The sequence below is a fragment of the Theileria annulata genome, chromosome 2 (genome assembly GCF_000003225.4).
Source record: "Theileria annulata chromosome 2, complete sequence, *** SEQUENCING IN PROGRESS ***".
NCBI lineage: Eukaryota > Apicomplexa > Aconoidasida > Piroplasmida > Theileriidae > Theileria > Theileria annulata.
In genome coordinates this window covers 1,561,199-1,586,251 of record NC_011099.1, presented here as the reverse complement: position 1 = coordinate 1,586,251, position 25,053 = coordinate 1,561,199, and the positions used below count along the sequence as shown (strand labels likewise).

At 34.3% G+C, this 25,053-nt stretch overlaps 15 protein-coding genes across 15 annotated transcripts, besides 7 other annotated features; 8 read left to right on the top strand and 7 right to left on the bottom strand.

Moving 5' to 3' along the window:
* Positions 1 to 495: 495 nt before the first annotated feature.
* TA11790 (cyclin-like protein, putative) lies at positions 496 to 1,911 on the top strand (the record flags this gene model as incomplete). The annotated part of the gene is made up of 6 exons (XM_947438.1): positions 496 to 651; positions 732 to 1,234; positions 1,342 to 1,431; positions 1,480 to 1,657; positions 1,737 to 1,817; positions 1,846 to 1,911. 6 exons carry the CDS (start codon positions 496 to 498, stop codon positions 1,909 to 1,911), a joined length of 1,074 nt encoding a protein of 357 aa, XP_952531.1.
* Positions 1,912 to 2,196: 285 nt separating this feature from the next.
* Positions 2,197 to 3,457, bottom strand: TA11795 (serine/threonine kinase, putative; the record flags this gene model as incomplete). Its single annotated transcript, XM_947437.1, has 4 exons — positions 2,197 to 2,998; positions 3,029 to 3,100; positions 3,160 to 3,254; positions 3,335 to 3,457. 4 exons carry the CDS (start codon positions 3,455 to 3,457, stop codon positions 2,197 to 2,199), a joined length of 1,092 nt encoding a protein of 363 aa, XP_952530.1.
* A 215-nt stretch (positions 3,458 to 3,672) lies between these two features.
* Positions 3,673 to 4,389, top strand: TA11800 (uncharacterized protein; the record flags this gene model as incomplete). Its single annotated transcript, XM_947436.1, has 4 exons — positions 3,673 to 3,982; positions 4,011 to 4,102; positions 4,135 to 4,256; positions 4,287 to 4,389. The coding sequence occupies 4 exons, from the start codon at positions 3,673 to 3,675 to the stop codon at positions 4,387 to 4,389; spliced, it is 627 nt and encodes a 208-aa protein (XP_952529.1).
* A 67-nt stretch (positions 4,390 to 4,456) lies between these two features.
* Positions 4,457 to 6,307, bottom strand: TA11805 (erythrocyte membrane-associated malaria antigen-like; the record flags this gene model as incomplete). The annotated part of the gene is made up of 6 exons (XM_947435.1): positions 4,457 to 4,586; positions 4,678 to 4,879; positions 4,956 to 5,278; positions 5,371 to 5,617; positions 5,686 to 5,864; positions 5,910 to 6,307. 6 exons carry the CDS (start codon positions 6,305 to 6,307, stop codon positions 4,457 to 4,459), a joined length of 1,479 nt encoding a protein of 492 aa, XP_952528.1.
* Positions 4,499 to 4,558: a sequence feature (1 probable transmembrane helix predicted for TA11805 by TMHMM2.0 at aa 460-479).
* Positions 6,233 to 6,307: a sequence feature (Signal peptide predicted for TA11805 by SignalP 2.0 HMM (Signal peptide probability 0.632, signal anchor probability 0.000) with cleavage site probability 0.540 between residues 25 and 26).
* Positions 6,308 to 7,185: 878 nt separating this feature from the next.
* Positions 7,186 to 8,553, top strand: TA11810 (uncharacterized protein; the record flags this gene model as incomplete). Its single annotated transcript, XM_947434.1, has 1 exon — positions 7,186 to 8,553. One exon carries the CDS (start codon positions 7,186 to 7,188, stop codon positions 8,551 to 8,553), a length of 1,368 nt encoding a protein of 455 aa, XP_952527.1.
* Positions 7,618 to 7,686: a sequence feature (5 probable transmembrane helices predicted for TA11810 by TMHMM2.0 at aa 145-167, 197-219, 292-314, 324-346 and 423-445).
* Positions 7,774 to 7,842: a sequence feature (5 probable transmembrane helices predicted for TA11810 by TMHMM2.0 at aa 145-167, 197-219, 292-314, 324-346 and 423-445).
* Positions 8,059 to 8,127: a sequence feature (5 probable transmembrane helices predicted for TA11810 by TMHMM2.0 at aa 145-167, 197-219, 292-314, 324-346 and 423-445).
* Positions 8,155 to 8,223: a sequence feature (5 probable transmembrane helices predicted for TA11810 by TMHMM2.0 at aa 145-167, 197-219, 292-314, 324-346 and 423-445).
* Positions 8,452 to 8,520: a sequence feature (5 probable transmembrane helices predicted for TA11810 by TMHMM2.0 at aa 145-167, 197-219, 292-314, 324-346 and 423-445).
* Positions 8,554 to 8,636: 83 nt separating the features above from the next.
* TA11820 (glutaredoxin-related protein, putative) lies at positions 8,637 to 9,360 on the bottom strand (the record flags this gene model as incomplete). Its single annotated transcript, XM_947433.1, has 4 exons — positions 8,637 to 8,726; positions 8,762 to 9,073; positions 9,108 to 9,200; positions 9,229 to 9,360. 4 exons carry the CDS (start codon positions 9,358 to 9,360, stop codon positions 8,637 to 8,639), a joined length of 627 nt encoding a protein of 208 aa, XP_952526.1.
* Positions 9,361 to 9,492: 132 nt separating this feature from the next.
* TA11825 (3-demethylubiquinone-9 3-methyltransferase-like protein, putative) lies at positions 9,493 to 10,422 on the top strand (the record flags this gene model as incomplete). The annotated part of the gene is made up of 1 exon (XM_947432.1): positions 9,493 to 10,422. The coding sequence occupies one exon, from the start codon at positions 9,493 to 9,495 to the stop codon at positions 10,420 to 10,422; it is 930 nt and encodes a 309-aa protein (XP_952525.1).
* Positions 10,423 to 10,461: 39 nt separating this feature from the next.
* On the top strand, positions 10,462 to 11,730 carry TA11830 (uncharacterized protein; the record flags this gene model as incomplete). The annotated part of the gene is made up of 5 exons (XM_947431.1): positions 10,462 to 10,545; positions 10,655 to 10,916; positions 11,004 to 11,296; positions 11,395 to 11,632; positions 11,663 to 11,730. The coding sequence occupies 5 exons, from the start codon at positions 10,462 to 10,464 to the stop codon at positions 11,728 to 11,730; spliced, it is 945 nt and encodes a 314-aa protein (XP_952524.1).
* Positions 11,731 to 11,798: 68 nt separating this feature from the next.
* TA11835 (DNA topoisomerase i, putative) lies at positions 11,799 to 15,057 on the bottom strand (the record flags this gene model as incomplete). Its single annotated transcript, XM_947430.1, has 7 exons — positions 11,799 to 12,009; positions 12,039 to 12,121; positions 12,151 to 12,777; positions 12,810 to 12,890; positions 12,991 to 13,199; positions 13,231 to 15,001; positions 15,040 to 15,057. 7 exons carry the CDS (start codon positions 15,055 to 15,057, stop codon positions 11,799 to 11,801), a joined length of 3,000 nt encoding a protein of 999 aa, XP_952523.1.
* Positions 15,058 to 15,192: 135 nt separating this feature from the next.
* On the top strand, positions 15,193 to 18,038 carry TA11840 (bromodomain protein, putative; the record flags this gene model as incomplete). The annotated part of the gene is made up of 4 exons (XM_947429.1): positions 15,193 to 15,240; positions 15,387 to 15,530; positions 15,649 to 15,803; positions 15,845 to 18,038. The coding sequence occupies 4 exons, from the start codon at positions 15,193 to 15,195 to the stop codon at positions 18,036 to 18,038; spliced, it is 2,541 nt and encodes an 846-aa protein (XP_952522.1).
* Positions 18,039 to 18,208: 170 nt separating this feature from the next.
* TA11845 (1-phosphatidylinositol-4-phosphate 5-kinase or 1-phosphatidylinositol-5-phosphate 4-kinase, putative) lies at positions 18,209 to 20,645 on the bottom strand (the record flags this gene model as incomplete). Its single annotated transcript, XM_947428.1, has 2 exons — positions 18,209 to 20,414; positions 20,521 to 20,645. The coding sequence occupies 2 exons, from the start codon at positions 20,643 to 20,645 to the stop codon at positions 18,209 to 18,211; spliced, it is 2,331 nt and encodes a 776-aa protein (XP_952521.1).
* Positions 20,646 to 21,413: 768 nt separating this feature from the next.
* TA11850 (proteasome regulatory subunit, putative) lies at positions 21,414 to 22,663 on the bottom strand (the record flags this gene model as incomplete). The annotated part of the gene is made up of 6 exons (XM_947427.1): positions 21,414 to 21,647; positions 21,728 to 21,912; positions 21,943 to 22,083; positions 22,167 to 22,301; positions 22,332 to 22,428; positions 22,517 to 22,663. 6 exons carry the CDS (start codon positions 22,661 to 22,663, stop codon positions 21,414 to 21,416), a joined length of 939 nt encoding a protein of 312 aa, XP_952520.1.
* A 170-nt stretch (positions 22,664 to 22,833) lies between these two features.
* On the top strand, positions 22,834 to 23,274 carry TA11855 (uncharacterized protein; the record flags this gene model as incomplete). The annotated part of the gene is made up of 1 exon (XM_947426.1): positions 22,834 to 23,274. One exon carries the CDS (start codon positions 22,834 to 22,836, stop codon positions 23,272 to 23,274), a length of 441 nt encoding a protein of 146 aa, XP_952519.1.
* Positions 23,275 to 23,358: 84 nt separating this feature from the next.
* Positions 23,359 to 24,384, top strand: TA11860 (transcription initiation factor tfiib, putative; the record flags this gene model as incomplete). The annotated part of the gene is made up of 1 exon (XM_947425.1): positions 23,359 to 24,384. One exon carries the CDS (start codon positions 23,359 to 23,361, stop codon positions 24,382 to 24,384), a length of 1,026 nt encoding a protein of 341 aa, XP_952518.1.
* A 58-nt stretch (positions 24,385 to 24,442) lies between these two features.
* Positions 24,443 to 25,000, bottom strand: TA11865 (uncharacterized protein; the record flags this gene model as incomplete). The annotated part of the gene is made up of 1 exon (XM_947424.1): positions 24,443 to 25,000. The coding sequence occupies one exon, from the start codon at positions 24,998 to 25,000 to the stop codon at positions 24,443 to 24,445; it is 558 nt and encodes a 185-aa protein (XP_952517.1).
* Between the last annotated feature and the right edge of the window lie 53 nt (positions 25,001 to 25,053).

Below are 25,053 nucleotides of genomic sequence, written 5' to 3'. Positions count from 1 at the left end.
GAACTTTTTTGTTGATGATAAGCAAGAAAATAAGAATATAAAACTAATTCATAAAAGAATAAGCCATGTTTTCTATTTTACAAATATAAATAAAATAAATAGTGAAATAGGAAAATAAATAGTGGAGAGTGAAATAAAAGTACAACAAATGTTATTGTTGCGTATATGAGGTTTCCAAGTAATAAGTAAGAAATAATCTAAATTTTTTTGATATGATTTGGTACTCTTGATTTTAATTTAATTTCTGTGTCATATTGACACGAATAAACACGTTTTGTATTTTTAATGTTTATCGCCATGTGCCATTTGGATTAAATTTATAATATTTCTCAAATCAAATTCATAATGTTTCTTAATTTTAATTTTTAAAACTTAATTAGAGATTATTTAAACCTAATTAGAAAAAATTTAAACCTAATTTGGTAGTAGAGCACAGTAAGCTTCTGGTGTTTGTTTTCATTTCAATTTTAAATTCCTTTAAAAACAGTATTGGAGATGTTGGTGAACTCGAAGAAGATATCGGAAATGTCCGACAGCAAGTTCGAGGAACTCATAACACTCGTAAGATACTCAGCTTTAAATGCCTCTGAACTTTCCTCCAATGTTGCCATTTCGTTTTTGTCAAATATGCTCAAAGATTCCAAAGTCTACGTAACATCATTACTATATAACTAATAATATACCTGATGCTTATAATATTTAAAATTATGTACACCTAATAATGTGCCTAGGGACCGCCGAATTATGAAGTTACAAATGAGGAGGAAAGAAGGTTTATTGATCTCTATGGAGAGGAGAGAATGTCAGAAGATCACGGAGATACAAGTTCAGTTTCTCCTAAAAGCAGGAAATTTAGCAGAGTTTCGTCAATCAGAGCACGAATAACTAGGATTATGTCCTTGTTTAGATTAAGTAGAAAGAATTCAAGAATGGATTCAAAGGCTATTTTGGAGCCTGAATCTGTTTCCAAAAGGGAGAAGTTTTACATTTCTTACGCAGACTTAATGGTTCCCAGCACTCTTGAATATGATCCTAAGCGTCTGGATATTCCCATTTATGACTTTAGAAGAAGTAGCTTATCTTTTTCTGAATCAATCGAAATCAAAATCGCAACCAATGACAACACTAGTGAAGTACCTGAACCGAAACCATACCCACTGTTACTTGAATCTAATACTCTTTTCCGCCAAAAACACCCCTGGTTACATCCCACGCTCTCCTTCACCAAACTCTGGTATTACCATCACCTCAACTACACTACTCTATTTACTACACCATATTATATAGCTAATAATACTATAATATTACTACATGCTTATTAAAACTAAGAGTGGATTGTAGTAAGATAAAGTATAACTTTATGTTATTGCCCAATTTGATACAACATGTGGATCCATCAACATCAGCAATTGCATGGACATTATTTGAGAGGTATTTCCACACCAGTCCTTACTTTTGATTTTTCTAATACATTGTTAGACTCGTTCTTAATGGCATTATAACCAAGTTTAACAGGAAGCTGTTCTCATCTGTGTGTTACATTATTGCATACAAGTTCAACCAGGACTTTGAGTATGAGGTGATCAACGAAATCCTGACCATCTTTAAACGTGAAAAGAACGTTGACGGAAAGTCGATTTTCTACAACGAAATGAAGGTAAAATTCCTTTAGTTTAATATCTAATTACTTTTTGCACAATTAGTCTTTAGTCCATAATGTAACAAAATTGTTTTAGATTTTTGCACTTTTGGATTTTTCTCTTAAACTCAAGTATACTTATATCCAAACTCACATTAACCATTATTTGGACTTCAATGTTAGTTTTAATCTTTTAATTTCTTTAGAAAACTAGCTTCTTTGAACTCTACGACACTCCTGAATCCACCTACACCATGCTTGAACTCGATTAATTTCAATACATTTTTTAATTTTATTACATTTACGCTATATATACTGTTTCTCAGTTTTACTCTATGCCAATTATTTTTTTGTTACCAACTATTATACTAGCCACCATTAATTTATAATTATGTATAATTTATAATTTGTGTACAAACTATATTACAATATGTTACAAAACATTTCATTATTTTAAAAAACTTCCACACAATTATAAAATGTGCCAATTGGAAATATTTCCACAAACTTGAGAAAACTTCCAGACAAGTTATTGTACAGTTAAAATTTTTTGGTAGCTATGTTCTGGGTTGATTGAGAAATACGGAATCTGTAAATCGATGAATATTGTACATTTTAATCCATGGGTGCTGAAGCAGTTGAGATGCGTCAGGCCTAAGGTGAGACTGCTTTATGAAGCACTTGTCGAGAAAGTCGCGAAACTCATTGGACATCTCATTCAGGTAAAGGTTCTTGTACTTTTTTTGCCAAAATTCAAACCACTCGAGCGTTTGAATACGTTCTAAAACTACGTCCAGCCTTTCTTCAGTTGTTGAGCCGAAAGGTGAAAGGCCGAAAAAAAGCTCAAAGGCCAGTACGCCAATGGTCCAAATATCTGTTTTAGGTCCAAACTCTCCGAATTTCTTTTCACTATTATATTTATATGTGCATTGCTCTGGTGACCAATAATCGTACGTTCCTCTTAGAAAATTCAAATTTTCATCATCCACATTCACTTTTCCGTTTATATTATTTGTGTTTCCATTTCCAGTGTTTGAGTTTCCATTTATATTATTTACACCGTTGACGGGTTTGGTGGTGGAATTGTTTTTGGAAAAGTTGATATGTGCAGAGAGTCCGAAATCAGCGAGTTTAACGACGTTGTTTTGGTCTAGGAGGATATTTTCAGGCTTTATATCAAGGTGAACAATGTGCTTGTCGTGGCAAGTCCTTAGAGCCCAGATGACTTGGAACATAATTTCACACACCTCCTTCTCAGGTATGCGTTTCTTCCTCATCAAGTAACTGTAGAGGTCTCCGTTATGGCAGTACTCAATCACCATAAATATCATCGTCTTTGTAGTAAACCAAGTATACAAACTAAAAAATGAATTAATTTTGGAAGCGAACCATGAAATATTTGGATGTCGTAGATGAGAATGCAACTCTATTTCACGCTTAAACATCGATTCCTGACCCGTTCTAAACAATATAATAAAAAATTATATCAGTGTTGATGAGTAATGTGTGTATTAGAATACCCAACGAGTTGAGCTTTTGAAATACATTTTAAAACACAGATAAACCCAGTTCTGCGTTCCCTTGCTAAAAATATTCTACCATGCGCTCCATCGCCCTAAAAAAACATAAGAAAATTTTTTAAATGGTAAAAGGATAACTAGCGAAAATAGTGTATAAAGATGGTAGAGAAATTACAAGAACACCGCCGATATCGAAGTCGTCTAAGGTGAACCATAGCGAGTGGGAGCTACTTTTCGATGCTATGTCCGTTGCAGACGCTGTTTGTCTTGTGCAGCTGCAATCATAGCCGTTCAACATTATATTTTACACCTTTTAACATTAGTTTACATTATTTACACTATTTAACAATTATTCATCATCATTTAATAAAATAAATAGTGGAGAGTGAAATAAAAAACAACATCAGTAGTATTGGGCGAGATGTGTAACAAAATTAATTTGAGAAATTATTTAATGACGCTAAAAATTGTTAATTTTTGCATTGATTTATAAAATGGTTTATAATTGTTTCAATGTCTACTTATTTCCCGAAGTCTCTGAAAAATAAGGCCAAGAGCACATTTTTGTTATCTAGAAATTCCATATTTCCACCTAGTAGAAGACCTGAAAAATGGCTTTATGACTCACTTAAAACACACCCTACTTTGAACAGGGGTTACCCTGTTTTTGACACTATATTTGACACACTTAACCAGAAGGCGAGCGGTTTGAGGCGTTATAGGCCAAAGGAGGAGAAGATTCCGGTTAAAAAGGACTACGATTTAACAAATCAACATGAGATGAATCATAGGTTCCGGTTTGAGCTTAATGGCGTTTTCAACGGTATTTCTATATTATTTCATTTTTTTAGAAAAGAAGTTTGAAACTGAATTACAATCTTACTGCAACCAATTATTTCTAGTTGGTTGGATTAAGTGTAGGAAAAAGTTCGCAATTGGTCATGTGAGTTTAATTTATTGATTTGTTAGCTCCAGGGGAATGTTATCGCAACTACTCAGATGAAACGTTGGATGGAGATCCATGGCTCCGATAACGCCAAATTCAGTCGTGTTTTCTTCCATGATGAGAATTACTCTATTCCAAAACTAGATTACAGGTATAAAACGAGCGTTAAAAAAATTTTTAGTCACCTCACTGTTGTTAAGGATTACAGGAAACCTTTGAAGAAGTTACAACATGAGCGTAATATTGCTCTCAACAGGCTCTCCATTCTCTCTTCCTTAACTTAATCTTATATTACTATGTACTGAATAATATATAATTTAGTGGATAGTATGGAGTAATAAATTCATTTATTTATCTACACAATCTTGATGTGATTCTTAAAATATGTTTTCGAGCGAAATTACAATATAGTTCTGCTACCACCAGAGCACAAATAACTGTTGTTATCACAACCTTAGCCACAAACGATGTCTCGCAGATCCTAATTTATCATAATAAATATACATAACTAGTGTTTAAATCCTTAAATTCTTAAAGAGATAAATAAATAATACTAAACTAATGATTATTACCCTTTTTCTGGGTTTAGGCGTTTCATGAGCCATATGCTACAGATTGGGTTGAGGCAAATATTGAGTGCAGGTTCATAAACCTGGTCTCCAAAGCATTGTGGGACCTCTGAACACTTGGAAAATGAACCTACCAACTGGTTCTTGCTAATGAGTCCCACTCTGTACCCATCACTATCGACCACAACATTCAGCGATTCCAACACTATATCACATTCAATTATTATAGCTTAACTAAGTATAATAGATAAATTATAGATAAGATGTATTGTATGAGAAACCTTTGTAACCAAATTTGATGGTAGGATTTAAGGTATAAGAAGGCCTATCACTGAATTCATCTGGGATGATGAGTAACGTTTTACTATCTCCATCATCGTATATGAGATTTTCAAGGGGAATTGTGATTGAAGGAGTTTCGACCTTTTCGAAATTCAAATAATAAGACTCGCTAAGTTTAAACTCAATGATTGGGAACAGTCTGTTCCCAACAGTTAGTTTACATAATCGAGGGCTTAGACCCTCATCGAAGCATGATTTATCCACTGGTAAATATGACATCATTGTCATCCAAAAATTCTTCGGCAATATCAAATACGGTGTTCTACAACATAATAAAATTTAATTCCAGCTAATTAGTGTTATTTAACTATTACTAAACTATAATTTAATTATATTTTAGGGTGGTAAAGATACGTGAGATCTATGGCTGCTTCCCAATTTGACGAAGTGCGTCCGAAGATTTTTGTGTTACACATTTTTAGATCATAGATAGTGAATTGTATGAGTGAATTAGTGAAGATTCCACCGGTTTGACGCTTTTCAGACCAGACTATTTCATCCTCAGAAACTCTGTCGGTACCCAAAAATAACTTACTGGGGAATCTAACATTCTGTACAGGGTTAATATCCAGTACAAAAAAGCCGCGATAATCACGCGTTACTAAATCCCAAGGGTTACTTCGACAGCATAATTCAGAACCTAACACATATAACAATTGTTTACACTACCTGATATGCCAAAAATGCCATCAACATTGGTAAAAATCTTGCGATCGTAGCGGTCCAAAGAGCGTCCGAGTTTGACTGGTACTTTATCAAGGATGTAAGGTGATTTTTTGTGGTCAACTGCGATTTTAAGGGACTCTAAACCCTCAATTGAATATATTTTTATAATATCAGAATCGACCCTCACAATTGTAGCACTAAACACTGTTAATATTTTGAAAACTCACGTAAGTTCCTTTATTTTGCTGGGTGAAGGTGTTTCCTTGCACTGGTAATTGAACTTTCCTGGTACGCAAACTGCCGTGTTAACACACCAGCTTGCTGTTTTTGACTTGTATGGGTCATAACAGCTTCCCTTATCATCTTTAGAACAAATTCTGTCTGTGTTTTCGAACAAAATTATACCGCAAACATTTGGATCTAACAAAAGCTTCAGAGGCTGGCCGCCAACTTCAACTTTAACTACGTAACCGCTGCCGGGAACAAATTCCAGTGGTAAAGAATCGACTTTATAGTCCACAATGTTTGATTCCGAGGCCAATATATCCTCAGCTCTAATTATTAAAATTATCCGATAAAAAAGCCAGAAATATAAAGTCAATGTTCGACTAAAATTTATTACCATTCCAATCTAATTCTAACATTCAAATTATTAGTTATTTTACATACATATACAGGAAATTCATTTTAATTATTAACTATGTATAGGGTTCAATGCTAACTCATAATTCTACATTATTATTAATTTTACTTTTTTTCACTTTTACTTTCAATTTCAATTAATTTAATTTTTCTTCAAAATTAACTCCCAATTTCAACTAATTAAAATTTTGATCTTATAAAAATTGTAACATGAATCATCGCTTTTAAATTTGAAACTAATAACTTATATTATACACAATTAATCTTATTTTATTATTATTTAGTGTTATTTTCAGAATTTTATATATTTCAATTTAATACCTACTTAACTAGTATTATATACTATTATCTACTATAAACTGTTACTATGTACTATATACTAATATTAATTGTATATATAAAATTATAAATAATTTTCTAATAATTTTTTTCTTTAAAAATTGGGGGAAATGTTGTAATTTTGGTTTTGGATTCCAGAATCCCCAATTTATTTCATAAACAATTTTTTAATGATTTTCAAATAAACTTTTAAGATTTAATTTTTTAAAAAATATATATTGAGTTGAAATTTTTCGTCTTAAATTTTAGGCTTAAAAAATATGGATTTAGCTCCAAGACTGTCCTGTGTACTTCTCTGTACTTATTTAGTAAATGCTATACTTATTCATTTCTATAGTATCCTAACATCTATATTTATCACATTATTTTAAAACGCTTTCTCCCAGTTTATTTACACCTTATATTATTTATTCCGTCTCGATATTAAGGGTTTTTTTAATATTTAAGTTTTAATAGTTGCATCTCTCCCAGTAGTGTCATTTTAACCAAATATTCAAATATATTGCTGAGATTTTGTTCCAAATGGCTTCAAATGTTCCTAGTGAAGATTTAAAATTTAGCTCGTATGACCATGTCAGCGATGATGTAGAATACAAATCCCAAGATGATGTGGAAGAAGTAGTCCAAGATGATGCAGAATACCAATCCCAAGATGATATAGAAGACCAATTAAAAGATTTAGAATACAAATCCCAAGATGATGTGGAAGAACTAGTCCAAGATGATGCAGAATACAAGTCCCAAGATGAGTTCGTAAATGAGGTACCAAATGCCCCTGAAATAGTTGATATTGACAATATTCCAACGTCAGACAATGACGTGGAAAGTGGTTTGCCAAATATCGTCTACTCAAGATCATCAAGCGATTTTACGGAGCTTGAAGATAAGGTAGTTATTGAGGAGGGTGAAGAATTGTTAAAAGAGTGTCCAGCCTGTTACAAACCCTATGGAAAATTTATTGCAAATTTAAGTGGATCAAACTGTTTATTATACCTATTTGCCATTTCTTGGATGCCTTTTGTTGCGCGTTTCTCATTTAAAACCAGTTACGTTAACTTTATTGAGAGTACTCCAACACTAAGATCAACAGTAGCCAACAAGCTTTTATACTTCGCAGTCTTCTTTTCAGGGCTTATGCTAATCATTTCTGACTTAATAGACATCGTGTTTTCATATGTTGAGCACAATAGAAGGGTAATAACCGAGAAGTTAAAGCAGACTTTGAATAATTCTCAATTAGAATTAGCTGAAAAGTCTGATTTATTAGGTCTGGAATTATCGGTTTGGAAGACCAAAAATCATATTATAGCACAAAATAGACCCAGTTCGCTTCGTAAATGGTTATTTTGTACCACGTTTTTGGAGAAGTTTCTTCACGTTATTTACAACTTCAGATGGGTTTTAAGTGGATACATCTTTGTGATAATATTCTTTATCACATCTTTCTTATCCATGATTGTTTCAAAATCGGTCAATGATAGTAATTTCTATCTATACTTAATGCATATGATAAATGGAATTTCAATTCCATTTTTCTTAATTTTCGGAATCAAGGTTTTAAGGACATTCTTGTCAGTAGAAGCTAAACGCATATCACACAATAATAACAAGAAGTTTAACGACCCTCTTGTAATGACTAGGAAGGGAAAGACCTTGATTTCTCATCCAATTTTCGTGTTCTTAACTGACAAATGTCCCTGCAACTATGCAGTTAAAAAGGGCTCAACTTTCCCTAAGGACTATAGGTACTCACTCAGGTACCACGCAATTATTTCATGCTCATATAAACTGGCATTTTTTTCTGTTGCCACTGCATATTTTGTGTACATTGCTTTTGTTACTGTTTACTCACTCTCCACCAAGATCAACCTTAGAACTTCATATCTTTAATCTTAAACTCATATCAAATTTACTACACTATATATTACATGCTAGTATAATTCATAATATATACAATAATACATTAATCGAAATTAAGTTAAATATTCAGCGGGAATTTCCTTTCTTAAACTATTAGTTTCGTAAAGTTCCTTAATAATATCATGGCCACCTATCAGATTTCCCTGAAAATTAACTTGAAAATGTTCAAATGACTTACATTGACGTAAAGTTGGGGGTATGTGGGCCAGTTAGAGTATGCTTTTAGTTCCTCCCTTAGTTTAGGGTCATCGAATATATTATAGCCCTCAAATTTGACTCCTGAGCTGTTGAGCATGTTTACAACAGCTCTGCTGAATCGACAGAATGGCTCAGCCTTATCGCCCTTCATAAAAAGAAGAACAGGGTGTTCCCGCAACAGCCTCTCAATCTTATCCACAGTACTTTCATTAGAATTGGCAGCCCAGCCCCTTACGAAACTGACCAGAACTGAAGTACTACAACCCTCGAGAGAGTTCAAAAGGGAGGAATTCTGAAAGAATTTAATCAAAGAATAAAATGTGTACCTCAAAAAATAAAACAGTTGGAAGGCATTTTAAGGTGTATAAATCTCCAACTAGATCAGAATTTACACATTTAAAGACAATTTCACTAAAATCCTAAAAAATAATAAAAATAAATAAAAACCTTTGATAAATTTAGCGAAACTTCCATTAATTGCTTACTGGAAGGCTCATCTTCTTCCAAAACCAGCAAAACCAATTTTCCGGTGTTAGATTTAACTGCCTTTTCCACTTCTTCTTTATTATTTAATTTCATTTGTACCGATAAAAAAATAATATTTTTAAAAAATACCCCAAAATTTCCTCTATAGTGTAATTAATTTGATTTCGTTTCTCTCCTAAAAATTATTTTCAATCTTTTTATTATTGTAAATTATGAAGTTTTCTCATGAGTTTTATTAATATTCCAGTGAAAAAAAGCTATTTTTTACTATCTTATAACAGATTTACATCCTCAGTTGGATTCTTTGACCGCTTTTCCCATAACTGGTGGGATATTGACGGTGATATGTCAGTTTTGCATGACTATAACCAGGTTAGAATCCCATTCATAGCAAACTCGTACATAAACCGTAAAAAGGATAAAGTTGAGACTGGTTCATACAACTCCGATAACACTTCAAACCCGTTTTTATTTACTCAATTCGGTATTTTTAAGGAGCCTTATAAAAGGTCAACCGTTCACATAGAATCAGTGCTTAAAGGACTTAAAATTTTGGATGTCGGTTGCGGAGGAGGAATTCTGACTGAATCTTTGGCTAAATTTGGCTCCAAAGTGCTTGGAATTGACCCTAACGAACAGCTGATAGAAGTTGCAAAATCCCACAAAAAAACACATTTTGATGATTACCACCTCAGACTAGGACTTAGAAACGATTATTGTAACAATCTTGACTATAAATCCATTTCAGTTTATGACTTTTTAACTGACAAAACTAGGGCCAGTTTTGACATCGTCGTGGCTTCAGAGGTCATAGAACACGTTGAAAACCGAGAAAAGGAACGATTTTTGGAGGCTTTAACTTCGCTTGTTAAGCCTGGAGGCCTGTTTGTAATTACAACTCCAGGCTCTAGTCTTCTTTCATATTTTGTAAATGTATTTTTGGCTGAGAATTTATTGTCGAAAGTACCTAAACACACCCACGATTTTGATTTGTTTATCTCACCGAGAAACTGCTCTAGAATACTAAAGAAACTTAATTTCGACCCTGTTTCAATCCAAGGTCTTTTATATTTACCCTTTCTACGTCGTTTTTTCCACATCAACTCGCCGGATTTGCTCTACATGTACTCCTTCACCACATCTGATACAGGATAAAACCACACAGTAATATACAGTCCTTAAATATTTTAAGTAATGGAATTGAGAGGATTTGTTCGTAAATTTAAACCTCAGGAACCTTTTAATCCTCTTTTGGATTCTAAACTTCTTGGACATCCGGTAATTTTTACACTAACTTTACCTCCATTTACTAGTTAATTTACCTTAAATTTAGGTATTCCAATACTTAATATTACCCTAATTTACATTGTAATGTTTGATTGAATAGGTATGGGTTGGAGACGTGAAGGTAGATGAGCCTGAATGTGAAATTTGTAACTTGAAAATGTCATTTTTAATGCAGTTGTCAGTTCCAAACACTGATAGAAACCGTGTATTATATATTTTCTATTGCTTAAATGATGCTACCAAGGATGAGGGATGGAAATTATTACGATATAGTCTTAAGAAACCAACAGCTGCTGAACCAACATTCGGCCAAATGGCTGATTTGTCATGGTGTCTTGATTCAATTAACTTAAACACCACAGGTATTGACATTAAATAACTACCAACTGTGTATAATATTTAAATTTACACTATAAACTAATGGATTTTATATAATGCATTTATTGTAGAAACTGATGGATTTCGTTTGATTTTGGAAAATGATGTGGTTTATCAGTTTCCCAACGCTGATAAATACTCTGTTTCAGACCAGCATTTACACTCGATAGTCTTACTTGAGAAGTTCAAGAACAAGAGTAGAGATGAAATAGATGATGAGGATCTTGTAGACTTCGAAACACTTACGGGCGTGAATCAAAACTCTAACTCAGACAACGAGTCATCGTCTGATTATAGTGATGATGATTACGAAGTTGACGCCATTAATCACTTTCAAAACTACTTATCATCAAGACCTAAAACTGTATAACATATAAGTTTATAGTTATACAAATTATTATATAGTTAATAGCATACAAATCATTAGTATTTAATAGTATATGGTAGATGTAAATGTTTTAGGTGTTAAGAGTAAATAAAGGTGGAAAACCAATTAGTTTTCTAGCAGATTTGAACATAAATTTAAGTTCTAAAGTTTGTAAATTGTGTAAGTCACTGCTTGACTTTGAAGTCCAAATTCTCCCCGACACATTTCACTACATTACGAATTCTAAAACTAATAATTCTAGTAATATGAATGACGTTGGTTCGAGGTTGAGGGATATTTCAATGAGTTTGGGTGGTGTGTTATTTTATACATGTAAGCACTAAAAGTTTTTAATTTCCTTAGGTAGTTCGGACTGTAATACACCAACGAACATGTCAGAGGAGCATTCTCACGTTTTGCTGTACAATTAATTTTCAATGAACTAAATGCATCACTATCATTATATAGTAACTAGTCCATAGAGAAATGAGTTGAGAAATTAAAATGTGAAATCAGAGCGAACACACATCGCCCAAGGGAATTTCATCCGCAAACTCTTGTTAAAAACCTTTTCAATGGGGATTTCATATTTTTTACAAAAAGCCACAGTGATTCTCGGGTCCATGTAGTTGATTTTACTCGTTCCCAGAGCAACAGTCTTGTTACTGTCCTTTATGGTCATCTTAATATTATGGTCCTTTTGCTTTTTCCTACAAATCATAGACTAAGTAAAAATTACTTGAGGGTTGCAAGTTTGTTTTTAGCCGCTTCTAACTTCATTCCAGGCTTTGTAATTAGTTTTCTAGGGTTCCCGTTCACGTCCTAAAACTCAAATCATAGCGCAAAGTTACCTTAGTCTTGGACTCGAATTTAAATTCGTCCTTAGAATTCGACTGCAAATGCTTACAATATTCGTTCAATTCCTGAATGTCCTCTTTAAGCATTTTCGCCTGTAACTTAAGCTTGGTCATTGACGTTTCGTGTTGTTTCGGGATACTTCTTTGATGATTGCACAGAATTGCAACTTCTCTATTCGCGTAATTATAAAACTGTAATAACTCTGACACGTTTCCAATATCAACACTAACATCCTTAGTGTCCTTATCCTTATCCTTGTTTTTATCTTTAGTTGAATTTTCATTATTTGTTGGTTTATCGTTAATTTCATCTTGAGTGTCATCCAAATCATCAATACTATTAATATCTATACTATTAGTACTAGTCAGACTTGAATAATCCGTATTAGATGAGGATCTCGACGTTCTTCCTGTCTCCTCGTTAACACTTAAACCATTAAGATCATTTAAACCATCTGTAACACTGCTTGGAAGCAGTGTGTGAGTACTAATACTTCTCTTGTATTTAGATCTCAGCCTCTTGAACTGATTTTGGAGTGTAATTGACGCGTTGTAAGTCCTGAAAACCTTAGCCGACAACCCATCCATGAGCTCCCTCAAGTATTCATTCAACTTATTAGTCTAAAATTTTATTACTAACAACTATGTTTTACGTTGATTTTGCTGAAAATTCCTTCGCTTGACTTCTTCCGGTTACAAAATTTCGCCAAATTGTCATATGCCACGTCATTCAGCTAATAGAAATCATTAAAATACCGTTTATCATTTAAATACCTAGTTTATAACTATTATTTATAAGTGTGAAAAAATATGTAAGGATAGTGATACAGTTACTGTGTTAAAATATCGTATGGAGTCTTTTCCAAGGAAATCGAGCGTGATTGTGTTTTTCTTCTTCTCACTAAACTTGATGTGTTCAACTCTTAAACTGCAGCAGCCGACCGTGTCAGCCTCATCTGCGTCCTTCTCTCCTCCAACCCTCAGTGCCAAGTAATCAATCAAATAGACCGCTGTTCCCAACTGCTTCTCATAAATGTCCAGCGCTATTAAAAATTATATTTATGTAATTAAGACTAATAGTATAAATAATAGTCATACAGAGCATTTTGGTATTGTAGTCATCTCGGATTTTTTGGATGTAAGCCTTGAGTTCTCTCGCCTTGTTATACTTTAAAAAGTCATGGAAGCCTTTGAATTTTGACTGCGCTGATAGATACATGTACTTGAACTGGTCATTGATACTGTCCTTGTAGTATGCCAGCCAAGTGACACTATTGTCATGGTAAATATCCTTCCACGAATGTCCTTCGCGTTGAAAGTTTGTTACTTTCGGGACCGGTGCATCTTTGGAGAGGTTTAAAATGACGTCTTTTGGGAACATTCTTGACTTCAAAAGACCTTGTTTTGGGTGAAGTCCTCTACCCTTAAATAACCCTGGAGGCTCTAGCTTATTACTGCTAACCTTTTCTCTTACCCAATCTACTAATGCATAATTAAATCTATATTCTCTTTTTGCATCTTCTTGTTGTTTTGCTTTATAAAATTCCTTATTATCCTTTTTCTTCTGCTTCTCCTCCTCGAGGTGGTTTTTGATTAGGCTGAAATCTGCGTCAGATAACTTACATCTCCGTATAAAATGGTCCTTTTCAAATTTTGAGACGAAAACTTGCCAGAAATTCTTGCAGTAGATTTCACTTGTTTCATAGTTCGTGCCCATACTCTGGGCCCACATCGTCGCAATCTCTTCCAAATTCGGTGGCAGATGTATTGTTTCTCCCTTTACCATTATTGGTATATTATGAGGTACGTATTCCGGTGTAAATATCATTCCGTTGTGTTCCAAATACTTCCAACGGCTCGACTTACTTTCAAATTCCAACCCTTTATTATAATCCATATCTTCATCTATTTCTTCCCACCAACGGTTTATTGGTTCTATTATATCTTCTATTACTAATGGATCCACTTTCTTTTCTTTCTTTATCTGTACCTTTTCTTCCACTTTTACATCTTTCACCATGTCAATTTTAACTTCTGTTTTCACATTCAAATTCTCAGTTTTGATATGATTTAGACTAACATCTTCATTTTTAGTTTTACGATCACTTTTAGTTTTATGATCAGTTTTAGGCTTCATTTGTTTATTCTTAGAGGTGTGATTTTCACCAGAATTAACATTATTTTTGTTAGTTTTGGCGTGATCTAGAGTGTTAGAATTCAAATTTGTAGTAGAGGAAACGGGTTTCGGAGCGTCTAATGACTTTCTAATAGAGTCAGTTAGAGACTCCAACTCATTTGATAGTGGAACTTCACCACTATCAGATCTTTTAAAGTCATCTGAACTATCAGTTTTCTGCCTTTTATGGTCACCCTTTTCAAGATTATTAACAGTTTCCTTTAAAGGCAAATTATTGACTTTAACATCTGAAGATTTTTGATAGCCAGAAGTAACATTTTCAGGCAATAATTTATCAGCTTTAATTTCTGAGTTATTGAGAGGTTTAGAATTTACAAGATCACCAGAGGAGTTAACAGGGTGTAAGTGTGTTTTGGAGGAAATTTGTTCCGAGTTGGGAGTAAAATTTTCATCGTCACTTTCGTCAAATAAATCATTTAGAGTGCGTTTTCTGTTAATTCTGACACTCAAGGTAAAATCTTCGGAATTATCAGGAGCTCCGGAAAGGCCTACACCATGATTAACGAGATTATTTTTTTCAGGGCAATGTTTATTTAAATTTAAAGCATATGTTTTATTTTGCCCTGAAACATCAGTTTTGACCCTTTCTAATGGGTCTTTAGAACTCTCGGGCTCTGATTTAGTTGCCTTAATCTTCGGCACAGGAACCTAAATAAAAAATTAAAGCTAAAACTAGGGTTATTTACCCATAATTGAGAGTCCATAATTATTTTAAAATTAAATAATGTACAAAAGGGTATAAAACAATTAGTATTTAAGGCCACTGAGTTTTATTGTGCCAAGCCTCAGAATTGGGATAAACCGAACAAAGAGTTCAGATTTAATGTTTTAAATAATTTATGAACATGGAATCGCAAAATGATTGGATTAAATACTGTTCAGATCACGTAAGTTTTATTTTTATATTATTAATTTTTGAAATAAACTTGTTTTTTTATTATTTCAAACATTACCAGTATATTATATAATTTTCATACTACTTTTTGTGAATTTCACATAAAATTTTAATTTAAAAATTATATATATTTTTTAGATTTTGAGAAAAATGAAATCTGATCGGTATGGCAATCTGTTTGCTAGTCCTGTTTTGGAAGCAAGCGATTCTATCATTCCGCCTTCAGTCAAAGATAATTATAGACTTGTTATTAGAAAACCCATGGACTATAAAACAGTCAAGGTATTATTATACCAATTATCATGCTTTCATTATAATATTATTTTAATAATTATTTTAATTATAATACTAGTATAGTTTAATTATATTAGATGGTACATTTAGTTTATAATTGCTGTAGATGAAGTTGGATTCTGGTTCGTATATGAACCCAGAAGAGTTTTACGAGGATATGAAGCTGATTTACGATAATTGCATGAGGTTTAATCCACCAATTGGGAACAGCAAGTGGGCACACGATGCTGCAGTAACTACACTAAAGAAATTCGTGAAAATGTAAGGAACAAATTTTATTCATCTAAGTAATAAATTTTTAGGTGGGAAACATCATATAAAATAATTAATGCTTTGTATGAAAGAACTAAAAGTTCGAGCATTCCCATGCCTGAACCAACAACAACAGCAGCAGTACTAAACAATTTCTCAAGCGTTAATTCAAATTACCTGAACGCAAGCGATATAAACAAATCACGTATGACAGAGAGTTATGATAGGCCATTTCCCACAACCGATGTTTATGATGGAGCATTTCCAACTGCTGATGGATACGATAAACCATTTCCCTCAACACAGAGTTATGATAGAGGCTTTTCTACAACTGAAGCATTTAATAGAACGTTTTCTAATACGGATGGGATTAACGTTTACCCAGATCTTAGCTCAGATCCAGCAGTTGACCTTTCATGCACGTTCAGTAATAGTGAAATCACACCGAGAAACAAGTGGTCATTCAGACTAAGTCTGCAGAGTATCCAGGAGTATAAACTGCGAAAAGGGTTTGTTAATCAAGTGCCCGAGTCTGACGGCTTTTCAAGTTATCTGGATCCCAAAATAACACACGAAAATGATCTTTCACTCAACACAAATACACAAATGACGTCAATTTCATACGACGGATTTCACACTGTAGGAACGGCTCTGGAAGCCTCAAATTTTGATGTTTACAACGAGTCAGGACTCTCAACATTCGCCGGAGCAGTGGATTACGAAGACTTCGAAGGTGAAACGCATGCAAGTTTTGACTACGAGTTGCCTCAGATCCTTTCCAAAAATGATGATGGGGTGGTATGCGTCAGCTTTCTCTCAGATGGTGATTGTAATACGCTTTTCCCAGATTGGAATGTCATTGGGATCACACCAGAGAAACCATATCATCCCAACACATACAGCTCTAATAATGGCAGATATAATACTGGAAATAACGCATACAACTCTACTAATAATGGATATAATAATGGAACTAGTAGATTTAACACGTATAACGCGAATAACAGTAGATATGCTAGTGGAAATAGTAGGTACAATACATCAAACACCAGATACAGTATGAGTGATGTGAATATTCGATACGTTTATAATCAGCTGTATTTGAATGATATAAACAGCTTAAAATTCGACCATAAGCAGCTGGTCCAGGAAAAGGAACCGATGGAGGAGGAATATAAGCTTGAAGAAAACCATCCGAAAATCAAGTTTAACCTTAATAATCCGTCTGAAATGGAAACGACGAACCCTGGGTCACCCGATAATTCCTTTTATAATCTGGAAACTGATGAATTGTCTGAAAATGTGTCTAGAAATCCTAAAGGCAGGAAGGGATTTAGAAAATTCGTAGACAACTTACTTGTAAAAAAGAATGTTGATTCCTTTGTAAAGAGGGAAAACTATAATGTAAACACTTCAGATTTAACGCTCGATACTCATAATAACAATTTAATAAATAAGTTTTTTAATGCAGATTCACTCGATTCAGATTACACTGATTATTTAAGTCCCAATTACATAAATTCAAACACAGATTTAAATTCCATTAAAGATTATATACATTCTAACGGGGATTATTTAAACCCCGACACAGATTTAACTAATAAAGACTATATACATTCCAATGGGGATTACTTAAACCCGAACGGAGACCTAAATTCTAATAAAGATTATTTGTACTCTAATGATTACCTGAGCTTGAACGAGTTGGAGTATAACATGCTTGGTGTGAGGCCGAAGGAAGAAACGCTGGATCTATATATAGATATCGACTCAAATTCGATAGTGAACGTATCGGAAACAGCCTTGTTGCTGGAGAAGAACTTTTTTAGCAGAGTGTCCGTGAAGGATGAGTACTTTAAGATTTGTGAGAAGCCCCAGTTGTCGCTGATTTGCAGTAACAAGGGCTACTTTAAACTGGATGAATCAGACTTTGTTTACGAGGATGTCGATATGAAACACATTCGCATCTTCTTCTTTAACTGTGCCAAGAGCAAAGTTAAGGTTTCGTCAAGAAAACTTAGCTTCACAGATTTGGTTCTGGGCGACCGATATAATTTATCCCTTGTAAACAATTTGCATAACGAGTTTAAGCTTGGAAACGTGTCGCACTTGCCCTTCTTCACTCTGCCAAACTCCACACCGATATGCTTCTCAAAGCAGCAGGACATCCTCTACAGGCTTCAGCTCATCAACAACTCACTCCCAGTGCAGCTACTAGCCCTGCACATCATCTCAACTCATTAATATTATAAATTATTTATATATATATTAATTAAAGTGGGTATATATTTATAGATATTTATAGGAATTTATAGGTGTTTATAGATATTTATAGGATGTAAATTATTTATAGATATTTATTGGACTTGGTATTATAAATTATACTAAAAATGTAAAATTAATTGTAAAATAATTTATTTAAGGTGGTTAGTTATGGATTGAATGAATCTTGAGGAGTAAAAGACCGGATTGACACAGGAAACACCCTGGTGCTGCCTAGTCTGGAAGAAACGCCAGACGTGCTCCAGCCTCTTCGCAAGGTTCCAGGTGGTTAGAACGTCAACAATGCCCACGTAGTAGACACTGGTTTTGTTGTCAGACATGAAGGTGTGAGGGTTGCCAGGGTCAAGCTTCTCAGAACCGTCCCAGTTAACATTGTCTTTAGACTGAGCCCTATAATGTATTCCTAGGAGCAGTGAATAGTCAAGAATGTTAGAATCCCTAAGAAAATTCACGTCACTGCTCAAAACGCGTAGGAAAGACTCTGACATTTCACCCAAGTGAATCTGCTCCCCAAGCTTGTTAAACTCAATGTCCTTGAGTGCGACTGTGTGGTCTTTTAACTCAGAAGGTTCTAATCTTCGGCCTACCCAACTGCCTTTTAAATCATACCTTCTATGAATACTAACTCTGGAATAAAACACGTTATTCATGACTATGAAGTAAACCTTTTGGCGGAGTGTTCTGTTCTCAATGCTAAATAGGCCACAAAAGCGGGTCAAAATGGAATCTGTGTTCTTTTCAAGGTGGGCGAAGTAACACTTGAGCCAACGCTTAACGAACTTTGCGCAACGCTTGGTGATGGTTTTCAGAATCAGACGTCCGTTAATTGTGTAGTAGAATAGAGAGCCGCTCTTGCCTTCCGAGACCAGCTCTGACATCGTGCTCAGGTTACCCAACACCATGTTTCCTACTATCTGCTCTGGACTCACAGACTCCAAGTAATCCTTCTCCGTCAAGCCTGAAATGAGTCGAATCTGATGAAACACCATCGGGGCGTACTCTTTAAACACGATTTTCCGCGTTACGTTCTCTCCCGGATTATAACGAACTATCGACTTATTACTAATCGGTGAGTCATTAATCGTATCACCGTCGTTATGATTGATAATGTGATCGCTTAATCTGGATGATGATAGGCCCGTGTTTGTGATAAATTTCGTCACATTGAGCCCATTTGAGTTTTCATTGATGTGAAAACATAGCTTGACATTGTAATCATCGTCTGAAAGAACTGCGTTAACTTGTGAGTAAACATGACGTGCTGAAATTGATAGTCCAATCATCATATCAAGCACATGATTCCAGCTCTCATGGCCAAAATGCACACTTAGTCCTCTCTTCGAACTACCATGATCGATATATTTGTACACGTTTTTCCTATTCACGTGTGTTCGGTTAATGTAACTTCTAGTTGTGGTGTTGATTTTCTTGAGAAATGTATTAACTCCTTTGTAGGTTGTCGTTACTGTTTCCATAGCGTACTGCGATAAGGATATTCCCAACAGCTCCAGAAACTCGCTGCTTTCGTAAACTGCGTTTATGTAATCGCTTTGCGACAGACGTTTTGTTCCGTCTCTTGACGTCGATGCAAACTGTTCAAATACTCTCTGTATTTCTTCTGTTGTGTAATACTTTGGCTCTCGACATACTAACAATGATTTCGTTAACTCTATATCTCTTACTACCTCTACAAATTCTTCAAACTCAATTCCGTCCTCATCCTGATGGGTCATTTCTTTGAGAAATTCAGGCCTGACTTCACTCGTACTAGGTTTAATTCCGCTAATGCTTGACTTGATTCCGCTGATATTCGACTTGATTTCATTTAAATTTGATGTTAAAATTCTTGTAGTATTAATGATACTTTGCCTTGTGGCTCGGATTAGGCTTACTGACAAAGGCTCCTCTGCCTCTGCCTTACCTGATTTATCATCCGATGCAAAAGACTTGAGGTCTGATTTACTGTTTCTATATTCTGATTCCACAGATTTAAACTCAGAATCACCTGATTTATCAACTTTCAATTCATTTAAATTAAGTAAATTTGATCTGGAGGGGCTCGGCGTGATGTTCAGTGATCCTACTAGGCTGTTTGGTAAATTTGCCGGGTTTGGGTGTAGGATTCGGTAGCTTAGAGCTAGTTTTTTCGCCTCGCTACCTCGAGTCATAGTCAATAACGATGTGGAAAACTCAACGAAATCAAGGTAATCATCGTTGTTCAAGTCAAACGCTCTGAAAATTCTTTCCCCTAAAACTTGCCCTAACGTTCCAAAAAGTCCCAAACACTCTTGGAAACTTCGGAAAGTTAACTTTCCATTCGGTGCCAAGGCACGGAACCTACATCAATATTAAGAATTCATATCTAGAATATATAAATTAATAATTTAATTGTAAAATTAGTGTTATTTAAATTTACATATGTATTTAAATCATAAAAAGGTACTTGTTGTAGATCGACTGTGCTTCTTCGAGTGAGCATTCGATATTCGAGTTGAGATTTTGGTAGTAATCGTTTGGTATTTTGGCTAAAAGCCTATCACTTCTAACTCCGCAGACCGGGAATCTCATATTAATTTTACTGGTTCATTTTAAAACTATTTAAAACAATCTTGGACAAAATTCTGACAAAACAAACAAAATGTGCTAAAATTCTTTTGAAGCAAAATTTTTTTAAAATTATAAACACTTTTATTAAAAGATAAACAAATTTATGGTAAAAGAACTGGTTAATTAAAGATTTGGAAACAAAATATTTTACAAATGTTGAAAATTTTTTAAAAGTAAGCTAATTAATAGCTCAGACTAAAAAGTCTGGGTTATTTAGAAATACGTCTGCAAATTTAGGGTTAAAATCTGAAATATTTAAAGAAACTCAGTACATATTTATCAAGATGTTTAAAAAGAGGAATTCTTAGGAAACGACATGCTTCCCTTAAACAAAAATAATACATACAAGCTCTTAATATATACCCCAAAAATATAAAAAAATCTATAAAGTCCATCTGCGTTAAAATAATAATTTAATCATAACGTCACCACTACACAGATTCACTAAATAGTGCAATTGAAATTATTTATTAGCCGAAAACACATAAATTTTCTCATTAATTTTATTTATCAAATTCCATACAATATTTTTTGAAGATCTGAGCGCATTGGTTACTTAAACATTCGTAATTACATAGATATATTTAATGACATTAAAAATATTTTTTTACATTTTCTCTAAATTGACAAGATCTTACTAGAATTAACTTGATATATTCTGAAACTAATGAATTTTATTGTTTAATGTCAAAATTTGAGTAAAAGAGTGTGGAATGTTTGTTTATGGAATTACAACATTTCAATTGCGAGCATTGTGCTGAAAACGTTTAGTGTGTTATTTGAGAGCAGAGTGTTGACACTGTTTTCGATATGTTTTTTGGCGTCTAGTTTTCCTACATTTGCGACGACCAGTTCCTCGGGCTTACATGTCATCTCCTGCTTTATGCTCTGGTTATATTTTTCACACAAATCTCTTATTTCGCGCACTAAATCATTGTTCTCCTTTTGCCTCTCCACAAAGTCCTATAACGAAAATATCACTGCTAATAAACTAATATATACCCAATATTAATATTATAGTAATGAGTAATAAATGTTCGAACCTGTAAATGTAAATCTTTGGTCCATCTGTTCTTGTTAAAGTTTAAGAGCATTTGGCTTTCGAGTGGAGTCTTTTTACAGTTTATTACGATGCTGTAGTAGTTGCGGTTCAAGCCGTGGACCAGGGCGATAATCGTCGGCTTCTGTAAATGACCAATATTACTGGTAGTCTGCCTTGGTTCGTGCCCTACAAACAACTTATTAGAAATAAAAATACCTAGCATAATCAGATGTGGAGAAATGAGTCTGAAACAATCAATAACCACTTTGCCTTTAACAGATTGGATGGGATCAATAACAACTCCCACCGCTCGTGGATTTAGCTGCTCAAAACTCTGCTGAGTATTCACATCAGTTCCTACATTATATTTTCCACTACCAAAAGTGTAATATAATATTAACTATATCCATAATAGTATGTAATAGTAAAATTATTTATACCTGAAAACCAACATCCAAAGCCTGGATGTGAGTGGTACCATCCAACAACCACTTCTGGACGTCCTGTTCTTTTAAGTTGGTCCTTCATTTCTGTTTGGTAGACTGGGTCAACAGCCTCAACGCTGACACTGTTGCCTAAATGGAATATTCAAACACATTAAGTACCTGATTGTGGCATTGAAAAAACGTCAACTACTCTGATCGTATAATCATCTATAAAATCACCAAGCATCAAACCCATTACTTCCATAGGAACTCCAGCCTATAACAATGAATATATAAAATAAGGTAAATTATTAGTTAATTGGGTGTAGAAATAAATAAAATTCAAGAATTTGTGGAAAAAATACCCTTCCGTGTTTCAACATTTTAAGTAAAGCAAGAGAAGAAATGTAAACTTGCTCGGAAGTGTCAGCCAAAGGACCAAAATTTTGCATATTTCGCATTCCTCCAAAGGAATTGAAAAGGCCCTGGAACGATCTAGTGGAATCTCCCATACTTAAAAAAAATAAAATTTAACCAAAATGTTAAAAAAATATTATATGGAAATTTATAAGAATATAGAATCTAAAAATAAAAATGGATAAAATGTGTTATCAGGTAGTGTTGGCGTAAAAATAGTTTAAATTTTGTTTTAAAACTAATTAATTAGTTTGATTTTAATTTAATGAAAATTGTGTTTTCATCACAAATATTGAAATATTATACACTATTCAGTTTTAATCCTATAAACTCTATTTTCCCTAAATCCCCTGTAATATTTACAAGAACTTTCACAAATTCCCCAAATAACACCCCGTTATCATATAAAAACCAGTTAGAAGAGCTAATTGAGAAAAGCAACCGTCTTTTGGAGATTACTAATTTTACAGAATCAGAATTACTGGAGAACAGTGACGTTGTAGTTTACAAGCGTAATAGAATTTGCCCAAAGTGTAGTAAAGAGGTCAAGATTTCGATACCAGAACAAGTGGAGAACGTCTGCGCCGACGCCTGGCGCTACTTTCACAAATTTTCATACGCCCCGAACTGTCCAATTTATGGAATTATGAAATTCGTCAAATATTCTAAACTTAGAACTGAACAAAAGGCTTTGTTACACAATTAACTCTTTTTAAAGTTATTTTAGTTTTTTAAAAAATTAAATTTACAAAATCTAATGGATAATTTTTAACGAATAAAACTGTGTAGAATGGTGGTGTTGAATAGACCTTCTCAATCTCTAGGTTTAACCTGTACAACATGTAAGGACTCATCCACAGTAGTGGTTGACCACGTGGAGGGGAACCAGCTATGCCTTAATTGTGGACGAGTTTTGGAAAACGTTTTAATATCAGAACAACAAGAGTGGCGTAACTTCAATACAGAATCACTAGGACAAGCAGGAGCAGAGAAGAGCAGAGTTGGAGAATTGAACGACGTATGGCTTGATGGTACAAGTAGCACGACGTTTATAGGAGGATCTAAAAAGATGCAGCATTTACAAAATTTGATGACCAATTATGACTCATCAGATAGAGCCCTTAAAACCAGCTTTACCCTATTACGAACAATAGCAGACTCACTTAATATGAGAGACCAAGTAGTGGAGCGATCTAAGGAGATTTTGAAGGAGTTGAACCAAATGGGTCATTTGAGATCCCGTTCAAATAGTTTAAACACATTAGCAGTGCTTTATTTGGCCTGTAGAGAAAGTTCAGTTTCCCGTTCTCTTAGGGAACTTGTGATTTATGACCGCAGCTTAACTGTCAAGGAACTTGGAAGAGCTATTAACAGGCTTAAAAAGGTACTGCCTAATAGAGGAAACGCACCCACAGAAGACGTCTCTCAACTTATGCCTCGCTTTTGCTCAAGACTTAACCTTAGCAATGAATTTATGACAACTTGTGAAGCAATTGCTCAGAAAAGTTTTGTCCTCTTGACTAGCGCTCACAGGACCACTTCACTAGCCGGTGGCATTATTTACCTTGTCACTCGTCTCTTTTTCGCTGATGACTCGCCAATATCAATTTCTGACATTTCCCAAGTCTGCGGTACTAGCACCGGAACGATCAAGACCACCTTCAAGGAACTGTGTTTGTACCTGGACAAACTAATTCCTCCTAAACATAGAGATAAAATGCATAACATTACTAATATTCCTAATACTAGTGGAAAGGTAGAGTCAAGTCAGCCCGGAGTTAGGAGTTTGTTAACTGGGAATTTCACGAATTTTTAAAAAAATCTTTTACCAAAACATATATCATACATATATATATTACACAACAATAATGGTATTAAGATGAGTTAGTAAGGTAGTTGAATAACAATTCAGTGTTATTTTCAAGATCATGTTCAGTGTTAGAGTTTAGACTTTTGACTTTGGAGCGCCCAAATACTTCATAGGCATCGTAGAGACAAGTTTGGAAGATCTCGCACTGGAGGTTTTGTTTGACCTTTGATTCGGTGTAATCTCGAGCTTCCAGTCTCCGGGCCAAAATTTCAATCTCAGTTAGAAGAACGTAAACGCAGTCGAATTGAGACTTTTCAAAGAACTCAACACTGTGGAACTCGACTAGAAACCCGCCCTTTGAAAAGTCGTAAGAGCTCAACTCCTCAGCCAAAAGCTCTTCGTCGTAAACTGAACAGTCCATTTCGTCGTCCCACTCGTAGTAAAGGTTCTTGTCCTTAATCAGATTTGCGATGTTCAAATGGGTCATGGAAAATCCATTCAAGGATTTGGAACTCGACAAATCATCGAGTCTCTTCAAAACGCTGTTACATAAGGTACTCTTCCCACAACCTGGAGTTCCCACCACTAAAACGTTAGGAATCCTCCTAACTTCCATTACCATACAAATAAACTGTAATCATTTGGTCATATATGTCAAATCAGCTGTTTAAAAAT